Source organism: Mytilus trossulus, chromosome 2 (assembly GCF_036588685.1).
Source record: "Mytilus trossulus isolate FHL-02 chromosome 2, PNRI_Mtr1.1.1.hap1, whole genome shotgun sequence".
NCBI classification, from domain to species: Eukaryota; Metazoa; Mollusca; class Bivalvia; order Mytilida; family Mytilidae; genus Mytilus; species Mytilus trossulus.
In genome coordinates this window covers 62,270,051-62,287,978 of record NC_086374.1, presented here as the reverse complement: position 1 = coordinate 62,287,978, position 17,928 = coordinate 62,270,051, and the positions used below count along the sequence as shown (strand labels likewise).

Sequence of the window (17,928 nt, the reverse complement as noted above, 5' to 3'; positions counted from 1 at the left end):
AGTGTGCTAAAAGTGGTGTTAAACACCAACAATCAATGGCCGCTATGACATAGCCAAGTGTGATTAAAGTGGTGTTAAACACCAACAATCAATGGCCACTATGACATAGCCAAGTGTGATTAAAGTGGTGTTAAACACCGACAATCAATGGCCACTATGACATAGCCAAGTGTGCTTAAAGTGGTGTTAAACATCAACAATCAATCAATCAATAATCATCATATGATGTTCAGTAGTTGTCGTTTGCTGATGAGGTTATAAGTGTTTCTCATTTCTCTTCATTTTAATGATTAGAATAGAGTGACAGTTAGACCATTTGATTTCTCGTTTGAATGGTTTTACACTAGTAATTGTGGGGGTCCTTTATAGCTTGCTGTTTGATGTGAGCCAAGGCTGTTTTGAAGACCGTACTTGACTTATAATGGTTTACTTTTATAAATTGTGACTTGGATGAGAGAGTTGTCTAATTGGCACTCTTACCACATCTTCTTATATCTATTGTATATTACATTGTCAGGATAACGATTATTTGTGCTGACATGACTATAAGCAATTGTCAATCAATCAATCAATTATTACACATGTATTGTGGTATTTACAAGTTCCTACAAATTCATGACTGACTGATATTTTTCAGTGTGTGACTTACTTAAGAAGCTACAGGCTGCCTAAAGGTGTCAATGAACTATCAATCGTCTGACACATGATTTTGTTCACATGTACTAGCCAAGAGGCAAAAAGTCAAGCAAAAACAATAATGCATCATAAAATGGTTATTGTGTTCGACAAAAAGATTAAATTACAACTTTAAAATGCAATTTACTTTGAGATTCAGGAATTTGCTAAAAGCATTTCTGGATTCTTCCATTAAAAGTATTGAGTTGTAAAACAAAAGATACTTTGTCAACAACTTCAGGTCACTATGTAAGAATCTAAGCCTGAATTCCAAAAATACAGAAGAAGAAGTCAACAGTTGCTTCTGACCAATCAGAAACATGCATGTGATGATATTAAAAGGGTAATATTCTGTTTATTTCCCTCCATAGTACCATATATATGACTTCTATGGCATTTCAAATTCATTATCCAATTTATATTAATGATTTCTTTTATGATTAAATGCCATGGCATAGAGGCCATGCCAATATTCACAGTACTAATTTTTAATTCTTAGCTTCTTCAGTCTGTAATCTGGATCTTAATCAATAATTAACCAATCAATGACAGTTTTACAATAAAATCTAACTTTTATTCCCATGAGAAAGTAGATAAATCCATTGTCTCCTTAATACAGTATTTCTAAACTGAAATTCATGGCAGTAATTCATTTTAAAAACAGCCTATATGCAACCATTGTTATAAGATAAATTTTATCCCATTGTAAATGCATTTTAAGTTTAACTTCTGCATAACACTAAAGCATCTTGTGTTATTTGAATGCTACAAAAAACACACACTGAAATGATCACAATTAAAGATCTATGACAATGAGATCAAGGTCAGATAAACCCTACCGGACAGATATGATACATGCCACACTGACAAGTACATCTTTAAATCATTCCATATACCCAATATAGTTGACCTATTGCTATATAAATAGTATCTAAGAAACAGACTTGGATGGAGAGTTGTCTCATTGGCACTCACACCACATCTTCCTATATCTATTGACCAGGAAAATTTAACACTAACCAATGAACCATTACAATTAGGTCAAGATGCCAGATAATTCAGTACACCAAATATAGTTTACCTGTTATTCCCTATCATTGGCTGCTTAAGGCACCTGTCAGGTCCACTCTAGGGCAAACATTTGTCATATTTTTTGCTAAATTAGATTACATTTGTAGGAATTCAAAAAGTGCATTTTATAAGTCATTTTCTCTTTCTTTCTTTTTTTTTTGTTGTTGCTCCAAAGGAAAATTAGATAATTGTATTTCTTTTAATGTTCACTTTCATAAGTCCTAGTCATCTATCATACGATACTAAATACATTGCTATCATTGCAGCTGAGTCATTTCATTAACTGACTTCCCATTTCAAAGAAATATTAGATATTTTGTGCAGCTAAAAATCATATAATTTCATCTGATTTGAAATCAAATGGCATGAAAAAATAAATGCTTTAATCATACTAGTTTCTTCGTTTGTAATTCTGTATGATATCTTATAGACTCTTAAATAGCACAATTGCTGGCATCCCGCTAATGACATTTTTACATTAAAATATCCCTTACAATGTTAAGATAACTGTGTCAAGATTTAGTGCATTAAAATTCTGTATTTGAGATATGAAACATTATTGCACAAGTTTTCTAAATGTTAAAATAATAGATATCATGATTAAAAAAAAATCAATCACCCTGCTCTAAAATTTAAGGTGGTTAACATCTAACTACTTTAAATTTAATTTTAAGATTAAAATCTAAATCTACAATTTTTTCTAAAAACTATTTCATAAATAAAATTATTAAAATTCTAGGTTGATGTTTTTCTATTAAGATGCTACAAATTAATAGGATAATATCTTATTTTCTTCAATGGCAGTTTATCACGAAATTGGTGAACATGGTACGTTATATGGAAGTTAACACAGGTCTAAACATCTGTAAGTTTTGAGTATAGAAAAGTACATGTTTATTCATACTCATGACAACAACAGTTTCTTCAACATTTTCCTTACCACTGAATTGTATTGTTCCAAGATTTTGGATGGCCTGTTCAAATTTCCATGCCAGTTTCCCTCTCCTGAATTAATTTTGACGTGTGAATGGAGAAATGTGACTTTGGTCATTTTTCCATTACCTGTGGACTCATTTGTGGGATAAAAGTTGTATAGCTGAACCACGAATTTATATGAACCAAGAAATACAAACCAGAGGCTCTCAAGAACTGATGTCGCTCACCTGACTCTACTTGAGTTTTTGAAATCATATAAAAAAGATACAAATTTTAAGCTACATAAATAATGATATTATTCAGCACCTCATAAGAAAGTAAGAAACATTCATGCTATGTTTGGTTTCATTCCACTCAGTGGTTCCCTTAAGGAATACAATTGTATGTATCCCATAGGGTCCTATGTTTTTTCCAAACTAAGAAATCAAATTTACAAATGGGGAATGTGTCCATGGGACACAGATGATGGCCTCTTGCATTAAATATTATAAAGGGACATAACTCTAGAGTTGTAAAAGTGACCTACCCAAATTTGTACTTGATCTGACTGAGTTTTGTAGTAAGAAGTATTGTTAATAAGTTTCATAACATTTAGTTGAGACAGACTTAATTTAGAGAATGGAAAGGAAAATATCAGCAATTTTTCCATTTGGAAAGGGGCATAACTCTAGAACAGTGAAAATGGTGCCACCAAAATTTAATCTTGATCTAGATTTTGTGGTAATAACCATTGTGTATTAGTTTCTTAAGATTTGGCTGAGGCAAACTAAAGTTTGAGAATTCTAGAATGGTAAAAGTGACACCACCAAAAATTCAAACTTGATCTGTTTGTTTTTAGAGTTTTTTTGGTAATAAGCATTGTGTATAAGTTTCATAACATTCAATTTGGTTGAGGCAAACTAAAGTTGGAGAACGGAAACCAAAAAATTCAGTAATTTTTCCATCTGTAAAGGGGCATGACTAACATAGAATGGTAAAGTGACGCAATCAAAATTCAAATTTAATCTGTGTTTGTGATAAATAAAAATAGTGTATAACTTTCATAACCTTTTGTAGAGGCAAACTAAAGTTAGAGGACAGAAATGAAAATTTCTATCTTCTATTTTTTTTTTTTTTTAAGGATACCTCAAATGGAAATTTTTACATAATATTATACAGAATAGGTTAGCTTCAAAATTGACATAATAATTCATGACATTTTATATTTAGGATTTAGAAAAATTCAAAATTTGTCACAAATTGGTGTGAATATTCACATAAAATATCATATAACATACTGCACAAAACATCTGAAATTAACCAATTCAAAAAACATGTATATATAGTTTAATATTCAAACTTTTAGGAAAAATTATAATTTATGAACTTGTGAACTTAATTAAACATAACATTTAAGTTCTCTCTCAATTAATTAAAGCACCCATCAAAAGAAAAAGGAATAAATCATTTCTGGCAATTACTTCAATTACTGAATTTGCATCACTATGAAGGTTAACATGACTTCTGGGAAATGTTTAGATATTATTTCTAAATGCTAAAACACAACCATATTCAACACATTTAGTGCCTTATCATAAACATTTGGAATAAACAAACAAATGAGAAACAGAATTACAGTAAAACCTGTTATAACAGTCACTTCTAGAAAGGGAAATGTCCAATTAAACCCCCAACCCCCTCTTTCAGGGGCGTAGCTACCCGAAGGCACGACAGCACGTGCATCCACGTCGTTTTCACAAAAAAAAAAAAAAAAAAATGAAGAGAGAGAGAGAGAAATGAGTTGTCAATCGGAATTGGACAGCGACGCGTGATGCATGTATTATCTTAGACTATTATGATTATAATATTTGTTTAACGTCGGAGACTGTTGGTGTCCGGATATTAGTTTGACAACCTATATAGTTACAAGTGTTGATGAAGCTGTTCGAGTCATGCAGAAAAAGATCGTGGCTTCATATACACTTACACACAGTTGCGTGTACATTGATGCGGCATGCAAAAAAGAAATGGCAAAATCAAAATTTATAAATTGAATGTTAAAGGAAACAACTATGTTGTCACCTTTTTAATTAATGAAATATCATTAAATAACGACATTTGGTTTCAAAATAAAAAAAAAATGACAAGATCAGGAGGTAACTTGTATCTTTTACAAAATTTGAATTTATATTCAGTCTAAGACATGTAGTTTTGGAGAATATTTCACAGTGTACAGTTCATCAGTTTGGAATGAGATGTACCAATCTGCATTAGAATTATTAGATCCCTTCGATATCGTTGAAAATATGCTGAGGTGAAGTGGTCGACAGACTACCGGAACCAATCACCCTGCAACCACGCCAAAACAGTATTGGAAATTCTTATTATTTTTTGCGTTTTTAGACCATATGATAAGGGAACTGGAAAGTGGAGTCGCTTCAAGTATTATCTTCTTTGCGCTGTATCTGCTTCATCATAATGTAGGAAATATCACAAATCTCAATATTGTCTGAGACATACGAAACTGACCTGTCATGTAATTTTGACGAATTCAATTGGGAAAGTCGCTCGATGCCGGACACGTACGCTGGTTTATAACATCTCGCGAGTGCTACCATACCCTGATGGAGATCTTTCAGTCACGGTACTACATATGTAATTGAAAACAAATGTACGATCAACAATGAACAACGACAGTTACATAGCATTACTGCATATTCATCGGGATTTCAGTGTGAATATTGACAAAGTAATAGAGAAGTTTCTTTCTTCCAAGACCCAAAGAGCAGATTTTGGACAATTTTGAGTAAATTCTTATCAAAAATATGAGTTGTTTATTTGTAACTCTATTCAGAAGATTTATTAATAGTTTTACATTCATAAATTTTTATCTACATATACATGTAGCTCCTCTTTTAGCCGTCCTATGACAAAACAAGAGGCTCTCAAGAGCCTGAATCGCTCACCTAAATTCTTTTGGTTAAATCTCTCATCAATGATTATTTTGGCTTTTCAATTTATTTAAATGTTTTTTGGATCGTCCTATTTTCTTCAAAAGCCAAAAAATATAATCATTTTCTCCTATGTTCTATTTTAGCCATAGTAGCTATGTTTCTTGACATACAAGGAAATAAAATATAAAATTTATACTAGATACTCTGAAACTCATTTAGCCTAAGTTTGGCTGAAATTGATACAGCAGTTTCAAAGGAGAAGATTTTTTAAAGTAAGTCAACATGATGAACAAATTGTGAAAAAAGTCTTTAAAGGGCAATAACTCCTTAAGGGGTCAATTGACAATTTTGGTCAAATTGACTTAATTGAAGATCTTACTTTGCTGAACATTATTGCTGTTTACAGTTTATTTCTATCTATAATTATATTCAAGATAATAAACAAAAACAGCAAAATTTCCTTAAAATTATCAATTCAGGGGCAGCAACCCAACAATAGGTTGTCTGATTCATCTGAAAATTTCAGGGCAGATAGATGATGACCTGATAAACAATATTACCCAATGTCAGATTTGCTCTAAATGCTTTGGTTTTTGAGTTATAAGCCAAAAACTGCATTTGACCCCTATGTTCTATTTTTAGCAATGGCGACCATGTTTGTTGATAGATCATAACTTCGGATACAATTTACAAACTAGATACCCTAAGGAACATTCAGTTAAAGTTTGGAAGTATTTGGCCCAGTAGTTTCAGAGGAGAAGATTTTTGTAAAAGATTACTAAGATTTACGAAAAATGGTTAAAAATTGACTATAAAGGGCAATAACTCCTAAAGGGGTCAACTGACCATTTCCATCATATTGACTTATTTGTAAATCTTACTTTGCTGAACATTATTGCTGTTTACAGTTTATCTCTATCTATAATAATATTCAAGATAATAACCAAAAACAGCAAAATTTCCTTAAAATTATCAATTCAGGTGCAGCAACCCAACAACAGGTTGTCTGATTCATCTGAAAATTTCAGGGCAGATAGATCTTGACCTGATAAACATATAACCCTGGTCAGATTTGCTCTAAATGCTTTGGTTTTTGAGTTATAAGCCAAAAACTGCATTTGACCCCTATGTTCTATTTTTAGCAATGGCGACCATGTTTGTTGATAGATCAAAACTTCGGATACAATTTATAAATTAGATACCCTAAGGAACATTCAGTTAAAGTTTGAAAGTATTTGGCCCAGTAGTTTCAGAGGAGAAGATTCTTGAAATAGTTTACGACGACAGACGACGGACGACAGACGACAGACGACAGACGACGACGGACGCCAAGTGATGGCATAAGCTCACTTGTCCCTTCGGGACAGGTGAGCTAAAAAACGAAAAAAAACATTTTTCGGCATGCAAAATAGGGTCCCAAAATATTTTGGCGGAACTTGCTTGCACATTGTTTCTTTCTAGCTACGCCCCTGTCTTTTATGTCCCACAGTAGTTATTCTGCATTTTGAACTTCAAATCAAAGGTCATCATTCTTTAAAGGTTATTTTTCTTTTATCCCAAGGTGACCTTCAATCACAGGTTTGTCTGTATATCCATAGAAGAATTTGATTTCAGATTTTGAATTTCAGTGTTTTTGCGTATTTTAAAATATGTATTTGCTGATGACACAGTGCTTCTTGGTAAAAACGCAGATGAAAAATAATACTTTTTGTTTAAATTTACCATACATACAGTTTAGAATGTATTTTTATAAATTCAGTTGGTTTTTTTGTTACAGTACTGCTTTAAATTCAACAGGATTTAAAACATTTAAATTATTGATATTTCCACAGCAATATTTATCTACAATTGAACATGTATACATCAGAAATGCATTAATACATCTATCATAATTATTCATTGTGCAAGTTTTGCATGAATACATGCATGCATCAAATTCCGAATTTAAAGTATTATTTATTTATAAATAAGCTGCAGGGTATTCTTGGGACAATGGCTGCCAATTTATCTCAATCAATTTTCCACTATTTCTGCATTATAATGTATACAATTAAACACTTATTCATCTTCATTTTAAATGTTTATTGAACGACAAAGATAAATTCTCTCCGATTGTCATGCAACTAGACTGAATGGGTTTTCTGTTTGTGTCTTCAATTTCCATATAATGCTTTATTGTTTGCTGCTTCATGTGAAAGTGTTTTGAAATTGATTTCATGAAATTGTAGTGCATAATTTAGTATCGGTACTTTGAAATGTCAATTGAGTAACACTGAAATTGCCCACACATAAAGGAAAAATAGTAACTGTAAAATTAAATGTAATTGGAAAATTGCAATGAAATAAACAAACATTTTACGAAATTGATGATTTTATTGAACCACAAAATTAGAGTTGCATCATAACATGTAAAGTTTAATTGAGTAAACGGTGATTCAACCAGGGCAGCTTGTTTAGGCCATAGGCCAAACAAATCTTATTTTCCAAGCTTAAAAGATTTCCTATGTATTGTAAAGAAAATACAAAGTATCACTGGACATTCAAATATTGGCAAGAAAAATATATGGAAAGCATATTTAAAAAGGATAATTAAAAGTACTACAAAATTCAGATCTCGCAAATGCTTGTTTGTGAACTCAATTTTCATATGTATACATGTACTTAAATCTCAGGAGAGGGAAACATTTAAACTTATTTCATGCAATATGGGATTTTTCACTGAAAAACTATTTTTAACTAGTCTTTCCAATTTATTCATTTATAAAACTAATAAGTCACAAAAAAATTTTTTATTTTCAAAACATCAAGCCAATAAATTTCTGAATTCTGGATAAACTTTATGAAACTATAGCTGTGAAGTGTGTTGATGTTCAAGTTTCAAAGCAGACATTTTCTAAATGCAATTTTACAAGTAGCTCAATTAACCGGTTTTAAGATTTCAATTGCATCTGCATATTGCTAAGAAAAACAAGCACATTTTTTAAAATTTATTGATGGCAGGTGTATTAGCATCAAGCTAAGTTGACATGCCTGTTTATCTCGTTTTATATTACCAATCTTATAAAAAAAACCTCATCAAAATATTGTTTATCTGTAAACAAGGATGGATACATGCTGTGATGGTGACAACATCATGCCAGTACACAGCTTGTTTAGTATGCAACACCCTATTTTTACTAGTTTAACACAAATTATCATGAGAAAATTTTGAAGTAGTACAGAATAAATTTCCCAACAAATTATTTTTTTTTACAGACTAAATATTGACCTCTAGATTTTGGTTTTATTGTCCTGATGGATTACTGACTAATTATGTTGTGGATTCATTTATTATCATGGATACTAATTTTCATGGATAGTAAAAAAATGCACTATGGTTGTTAAAATCAGAATTCAAGTGATCTTTGTTGAACATCAAATTTGAATCGTCAGCTAAAAACTTTATTTTACATTTTGTATATTCAGTTCAGTTCAATAAATTGCAGATTTCAAATTAGCAAATTTATTATAAAGTGGAAAAAAAATTCCAATAAAAAAGAAATAAAAGATAAATATATGACGTTTTCTGCCCCCCAGCCTGATATAAAAGGTCTTATCCTTCATCTGCATATGGATTTTGTAACAGTAAAATAGATACTATCAGAAAACTGTCCTGCCATACAACATAAAAACAATAAAAAAGAATCGTCTCAAGCGATTCAGTCCAAATCCATTTTAAGTGTAATAGATTGTAACTTCCTGCGGGAATTATGCCATAAAAGGCCAGGAAATTAAAGCAAAATATGGACAATGAAAAAGTGACTATTTCAAACATCAAACAACAGTATGTGTCATAGATACTATTATCTTTCACGTTCAAAAGATTCATTTTCCATTTAAAATCAATATACTGTTTCCAATGAATTTCAATGCTGGCAAACATAGTCTACTGATATTCAGCATTAGATGATCTGCACGTAAAACTAGGCTGGATTCAATAAAGTTTTTCTGTAACAATTTCAAAGGTGCCTAACATATACACTAGAAGAACTATAGAAATGACAAATAACAAAGGTATATCGTTGGTTCATACTATTCTCATATATTATATACATCGCTGAATTCAGGAAGAGCATGTGACCATGGAACATAGACAATCGCATATTTTTCAATAAACCACTTACTTTGAGAAATCTAGGAAGGCTAAATGACCATGATACATGGCTGGTTTCATACTATTCCATCTGGTCACATTCTGTACAAATCGTACCTACAATATATATTTCAAACATTTCAACCTCACTTTAATCACTACAATCAATTACATTATTGTTTACTTATAATCACTGACTTTTATCACATCTGACATGAAAACAAAGAAAACAAAGAAAAAAACATCCTAGGAAAACTTTATACATGTAGTCATGTATTCTACTTATCATGATTAAATTGTAGAACACTAAATTTAAATAAATAAATTTGGTGTTTTTACTGTCTTTTGATTGGTTAAAATTATTAGTTTTATTTCCAATGTTGTCAATTTTGATGGTGACACGCCCACTCTGACGTTGTGTAGTCATACGCCAACTTGTGTGTATGTTGTTATTGTTAATATAAATAATATAAAAAGTCCTTTGAGCCTTATTTTTGATAGAAATTTATTTATAATGAATGAATTGGCAATTATTTATTTTGATTTTATTGAACCATAAAACTAATTTTTGACTCTTCACATTTTACATAATCCACGTTGCGGATTTTTTCAATGTGAAGAGTCAAAAATTTGTTTTATGGTTCAATAAAATCAAAATAGATAATAGCCATTCATTAAATAAACTATAGTCACATGCATGGTCCTTGTCATAAATTTTCATGTGTTTGTCTCAAGACAGGATCCTGGACAGTAGTTGTCTTTAGTTTTATCACAATATGTTGGGGTTTTTTGCTATCATTTTGGGAATCATGTTTTGAAAGTCTCTTTTAAGGTGGTATGGGTGTCTTCCTCCATCTTGGATTGTAAAAAACAGAGAACCAAAGGTCCAGATTTTCTATCAAGTTAGCAAAATTTGATGCAGGAATGCAGATATTTAATGTAAATTTTCATTTAAAGGAACCAATTTATAAGAATATAAAATAAAAATTATTAATATTTTAGCAAATATTGATTATTTTTGGTTGTTTTTATTTCTTTTTAAATTGGCATTTTAAGGGGAGGTAAATCTAAAACAGTGCATTTTCTGAAGGAGGCTTCATATTATATTCTCAAAGCATTGTATAAAAGCTATCTTTTCCTTAAGCATTTAACAATTCTATCATTTTGTTTAGTTTTTAATCACAAAATGTTGTTTTTTCCTGTATAATCCATCCATGAGAATGAAAATGGGGAATGTATCAAAGAGACAACAACCCGACCATAGAAAAAAACAACAGCAGAAGGTCACCAACAGTACTTCAATGTAACGTGAAATTCCCGCACTGAAGACTGTATGTTGACCTAAAATGTGTTATTTGGTTACTGTCCAAGATCATAGACAGTTTACCCCACTTTCCTTTAATTCATTTCTTTCAATTTTCTAAACCCTCAGCCTAAACCCTGGTACAGAAAGCAGTTGTTTTGCATAATTTTGACTTGAATTCCTTTGAGGATAGTCAAAAGCAGTCAAAATGAAAACAAGTCCATGAACATGTTGAATCTTGTTTTGATCTTGACAACAGAAAAACTCAAATTGTATCTGCTATCAATGATATATCTAAAGAGGTTCAATAGTTGACTTTTTACATACTTGTGTCTACAAATACATTAAGAGATGTTTTGATTGTTAAATTCACAATAGCAATATTTTCATCAATGAGATATTTATTGATAGATACATTAAAATCATGGAAAAATTCAAGTGATTGCTTTCGAGATACAAGAATTTAAAAAAAAATCTTTTTTTTTTTTTTTTTTTGGGGGGGGGGGGCAATAGTATTGATACCTCTGGGTTTTTTTTTTCTTATATAATGTTAAAGTAGAACTCAATAGTTTATTTTAGGACAAAAAACAGATAAAAGGTAGATGGGACATGGCTCAATTGTCATCTCACACAATCCAACTGCTTCTTTTAGTAGAAAGTGTCTTTTACAGATAACAACAAGTAGATCATAATTTGTATAAAGAATTAGATCTTTGGCCAACTTGTGGTATATGTGACACTTTCTCAGTTAATGGGTAACAATTATGCCAAGTATCATTAATTTACTTCAAAGGATTGGGTAGACAGACAACAGACAGGTGACATTTTGAACCCTGCACACTATAGTAACCTAATAGCTTTTTTAATTTACTTATTTATTTATTTATTTCCTTGTATTTATTTAGGTTTTTATTTATATCAATTTATTGCTTTTGTAATTAACCTTTTATATATATTCAATTTTGACCTTTGTTCAAATATTAGCCTAGCAAATACTACTTTCTTTACAAATATATATCAAAAGTATTGTTAACACACAAATCTGAACATATGTAAACAAGCAATTATCAACAGACAACAATCAAAGCTATGAAGTTTTTGAAATGTAGGCTTCCAACCCTGAACTTTTAAATCAAAAGAAAACGAAGCAGGTGGCACATTGGTGAATTTTCTTCTGTTGAAGTCAATTATGTTATCTTGAATTTGTTAGAGAAATGGCAAAATTATAAACAATAACCTTGTAAACAGTAAAAGTTGTATAAAGAAGGAAAAGATTGATGGTAGAGGAAGCAAATAGAAAATTATAATAAGGAAATTTACTTATCTCAACTAAGGGCAAAGTCTCCCTTTCTTTTGCTACTAAATATCAGGTGTTATTAAAAGAATTTGATATTCTACATTTATCATGCCTTATCCAAAGTATGGACCACTTCTTGAAAGAACCCCTTCTAAGATATAATTTTTGACAGCTATAATTTTGAATTATGAACCATAAAACATTAACCTATATCACATCAGATAATATGTGCATTACAAGAGAATTTTTAATAAATTACATGGCATTTATACATGATCTTTTTTTTTAAGAAAACATCATATCTCGATCATTTTCATATTATAAAACTTTTACTAGTTGGAAACTAATCATGTGTAAAATTCTAACTATAGAACAATTATAAATTTTAGATTTAATGTAATATTGCAGTCCACGGTGGCCTAACAGATGCATGTCTAATCTCTTATATCAAGTTAATAGCTTTTTTATGTAATTTCTAGATCATGTATAAAACTCATAAATAATAACAATAGCAATCATTCATAAAAACTTCTTTTTTGATAAATTATGCTCACATATTAAATCAATAAATGTATAATAAATTTTCTAAAATACAATACAACTGCAGATTAAAGTTAGAGGTTATTTAAATATAAACAGTTCAAAAGTGAATGATGATGTTTTACATTGTGTAGGAATCGACATGCTGGTTTTAAGACATATCATGGTAACCATCCATCATTCTGTAGCAGAAAATAGACTTGATATCTTCCATTTTGCTGATAATTTGCAATTAAAATAAGATTTATGAGCGATATGTCCAATTTCATTCTTGAGAAACGGTTTTAGACATACCAAAAGTTGCTTGTTTAATGGACTTCAACTCAAGGTCATTTTTTGTGTATTCAACAATTTTACAGTAGACAATTTTGTTGCTCAGCTAGCTAGCCTAAGGATTTTATTTATTGCAGCTCTTTTTACACATATTTTTTTTTAGGTGGGATAAAATGCTTAACTAGAATATAATTTGGATTTCGATTATAAAGCATAGAGAACCACAAATTAAGATGTTCAACAACGTGTAAAATTTCCTATATGCATACTTTGAAAAAATCTAAATCAAATATCTACAAAAAATACATTTTTTCTCAATTCACAAACATTGGTACTACTGAAAATAAATGAATACACAGTTTGAATAACTTTTGAAAAAATCATCTACCACTGATTTGGTGTTTTAAGAGTCTGAATCAACAGCTTAAATTCAATTAAACTACAAATTTTCCTCTCATATTTGTTTTGTTATTTTTTAGATAAAATAAATTTTAAATCTAGTAAAATTCCAGCAGTTATCTCTTTTGAATTCTTCTGAAATTGATTATAAGATGGTAAATTGTTTCCACCAAGAAGTTTAACAACAGATAATGTAAATTGCCCAAGTTTAATCAATTCCTTCTTAAATGTCAATGATGAAATATCTTCTTTAAACGATTTAAGATTTAAACTAATTTTTTTAATAAATTTTAAAGTTGGAGGGTGTTCTAAAATAACAAAGATGTTCAATTGTAGAAAAGGTATTTGAAAATTCACAAAGTGCACAAAAAAATGAAGATTAATCATTGTTGAATAATCTTTTGTGAATGAACATAATTTATCTTTAAAATCTTCAACCTATTCGTGAATGTTGCTGCTAAATCCATTGGTTAAAGTATAGAGACCAGAATCTTGAAATCAGTTAGAAAAAGAAATATCTGTGAAGGAATATATACCATAAAAGCAGGGAAAATGTGGAAAAAACAACAAAACTTTCAAGCATGTACATTATATATATCCCATACTTTCAGAAGGGCATGCTCTCTGTTACTCTGTACACAAAAGAACTCTTGCAAAAACTTTATGAGGGTCTTAAGGTGACCTGCTGCAAAGACAGCAAAATCAGTTCCTGTCCCTTAAACAAACAATATTGCTTTATTTTTAATTTATCTTAAGTGAAAGGTAATATAGATTTTCCAATTGTACACTTTACCTACCTGATCAGATAAAGGCAGAACATGGATGTTCTTTGTAGTATTTACATGAAGAACATGGAATTTATTTCTAAAACACAAATCATAGGCAATGCCAGCAAAAGATGTGCTGCCTGTTTTTGGTACTCTATTGTAGATTATCACTAAATCTTCATCTGTTTTGCCCGTTAGTTCAACCTGAAAAAGTTTGATTGACAGAACGATTACATCTTAAGTCAAGTTAGAAAGAAACGACCTGAATAAACAAACAACAATCTTATAATTATGTAATATATTTGGAAGAAACAATTCCAGTTTTATAATTCAGAAGATGTACTACAGAATGAAACCATTAATCAACTGATGTTCTCTTTTTATGTAAATGTCTCTTATTTGGTTGAGTCTACAGACAAGAATCTGTCATTTGATAGACATTCGGATTAATGCTGTCTATAAGAAAATTGATATCTCCGAATTAAACAAGATGAATCATATTTCAGTAATTTGATATTGACCTGTTATTGGCACTTTCTTTTGAAATATTAACTATATATAAGAAATTTATCATATTTCTATACTTGTAACAATCTGTTATTAAATACCAATTTGTTATAAATGACACACTGTATATGCCTTTATCAACCTTTTAATACACTTTCTCGTTTATCCTGAAACTATACACACATCTTTGTTTGCTTGGGTCTATACTTTTTATATTTAATTATCAATTATCATTTCAAAAATGTAAAGAACTATGGCCTTTTTATTATTTTTACACCAAAATAAGGTATATGGTAATGTTCTGATTTCAATTGTGTCAAATTTATCAATCATTTAATGCGACCTTGTGTTCACTTTAAAAGCCAAGGATATAAGAGTTACAGACTGAATGGACTTTTATGTACATAAGGTTCCAGTATATTTCTTTCAATCATAAGTAACAAATAAAGGTTGAAAAAACAAAAACCCTGTCTTGCTGGCCCCTTTTTTTATTTTCTAGCTGTTGATATAGCATCCACATTTAGAATGGATTGAAGCTTGTTAACTTGAAATGTTCTAGAAATAAGGAAAGGAAAAGGTGTGATCAATTTCTTTATTTCCAATTGCATGGGTGATGAATAGACCAATATGGATCACACACTGTTCGATAAAGTGATATAAAAAGTCCATCCAAACTATTTTTTAAAGAACTCTGCCCAAGCAGGTGGTAGGGGCTGTCTTAAACTTGTAAGAGTTCTTTTTGTTCTGCATAGAATGCCTCACTGTGACTTTAAGATAAAGAACAGCAATAAAAGCACTGCTCCTTTGCTTTTTCTTTTGCTTTTTTTGCTGTGCATGTACTGATTTTGTATCAAGAATGGACATCCCATTACCATGGTTTTTCTATTACAAAATTCTGTAGAATGCATTTTAACATATGAAAAATTATTTCACCTTTGAACATGTTGAATAGTTGAATATTTTACAATGTTAATTTCTTTGACTTAATAAAAGAAATATTTATCATCAGAATATAGTAACATATTGTTACTGAAATAATGTTAATTTCTTTTGAATAAATAAGAGAAACATATAAATGATAGTTATAGTAATTGGCTGCAGGGACAGAGTTACTATACATATGACAAGATTCACAACAAGGACAAGAAATAAAAAGTGGATGAACTTCCAAGGTTCAACTTTTATCTTCTCCATAAATTCCAACTGCCAAACTTAACAAAAGGATCAAATCTTTTAATGATAGGTCCTACAGGGTTCGACATTTTATAATGTGGGGTGTACAAAAGGTAAACTGCCGAGCGATGCACACTAATGTGTCACAACATTTAATCAAAAGTAACAAAATACTCCGTAAAATTGTTACAATTCAAAATAGAATGGATTGAGTTTCCTGGATCAAATTGGGATGAAAAAGGATATAATTTTAGCTTGAAAAATTACATTCCAGGCCGAGAAATCAAGTTAAAAACCTATAAATTCAAAATGATTTATAATCAATTGAACTTAACCAAAGTATGCACTGAAAATAAATAAAAGTATATGATAGACCATAGTAAAGAACTCCACCCCACTTATAAAAGTAAACAAGTCAATTGTATCCTTTATAAACAGTTTGATATAGTAGACAATACTTGTAAAATTAAAATATATATCAAATATAATTCATGTACAATGAAATAGCAAAAACGATGCATGATTTCAATGATAGATTTTTCTTCACACAAGTCTAAATCAATCTGTATACATGGTATAGCCCTTTAAAAAATCTCAGAATCTTAATAATGAAATTTGAACCAGGTTATCCCCCTTGTTGAAGAGAAAAACTGATTCGCACCAAAGAAAAGAAGCAGGTTATTTTTATCCCTGGTTGATAGTAGGGTCATATACATTGTGGGTTCATAATTTTCATGGAATACCAATTTTCCTGGGATCAGGTGAACCAAGTATTGCAGAATTTAATTAACTTTTAAAACTTACTTATTTTCTATAGGCTTGAATGCAGACTTTGGCCAAACAAGGAAATCAGATATATAGTATACACAAAGGTATATTTTCCCCTCAAATCAGGGAAATAACTCCAGAGTATTTAGAGACTTGAATACAATTATATACAATTATAATGCTTGAAATGTTTGTTTATTAAGCTAGCTACACATAGTTTTATATTAACCCCTTTATATGTTTCAGCACTGCAGTGAATCAGTATTTCCCCAACAAGAGGAATAACTTGCAAGTTGTATTCAATAAGCATTTTAAAATCAGATTCAGGCTTGTATAAGGGAGTTAACAAAAATCTTTAGACATTTTATAATGCAATGCCAAACATAACAAACTAAGCTAACCATTCTTGAGCCATTTATTAAATTACTAAATGCTCTAAAGTACAAACAAGTGATTTTGTTAAAATAAAATCACTCTTTAAGTTAGTGATTATTCACAGTGATTGTTAGTGATTCACATTAAAATAATCTCTTATAAATATTGAGTTAACCTGAATCACTGATTTGTTTTGAATTTTCCTTGTTATGTAATAATATTTTCTACTGTTATAAAATCTGAGTTAACATGGACATTTTTTTTTAAATATTAAAACAATTTGTACATCTACATCATCTTTTTTCACACTAGAAGAATATGCAAATTAATTCTAAATCTTTACACCTATGATTCCATAGTGGCTTTTAGCAAGATGCATTGAAAAAATTAAGTTAAGAAATTCAACATGCTAAAATGCAAATGTATTAAATAAAGCATGCTTTTTAAAAAATATTTTTATTTTGAAATAAAATATTTCAAATCATCTAAGCATTCATGCTTCATTTTAAACTGTTGCCAACTCCATAATGTCATTTTTATTGTATAAAAATATCTAAAACTTTGATTGTACACTTTCAAAATAAGACTATAGTGAGGTCCTCGTGCATTGGGATTATACTTAAAGATACTGCTCATAACCCTACCCCATCCCATTCTTAGAGAAGCAAGGCCCATAGCTCTTACATTTATAGTAACTGTAAAATAAACAAAATATAAACAAAATCTTTATATATATTATTTAATATGAGACACTGTGGTGGATCCAGGGGGGGGTCTGG

General features: G+C 30.2%; 1 protein-coding gene across 2 annotated transcripts in view; it reads right to left on the bottom strand.

Annotated features, from left to right (window-relative positions):
- Positions 1 to 17,928, bottom strand: part of LOC134707730 (heparan sulfate 2-O-sulfotransferase 1-like) — a 42,428-nt gene that overhangs the window by 12,075 nt on the left and 12,425 nt on the right. For both annotated transcript variants that reach the window (XM_063567745.1, XM_063567746.1), the window contains 2 exons: positions 14,357 to 14,530; positions 9,779 to 9,864 (listed from right to left, as the gene is read on the bottom strand). In XM_063567745.1, the coding sequence (XP_063423815.1) occupies positions 9,779 to 9,864; positions 14,357 to 14,530 (260 nt within the window). The remainder of the gene's footprint in view (positions 1 to 9,778; positions 9,865 to 14,356; positions 14,531 to 17,928) is intronic.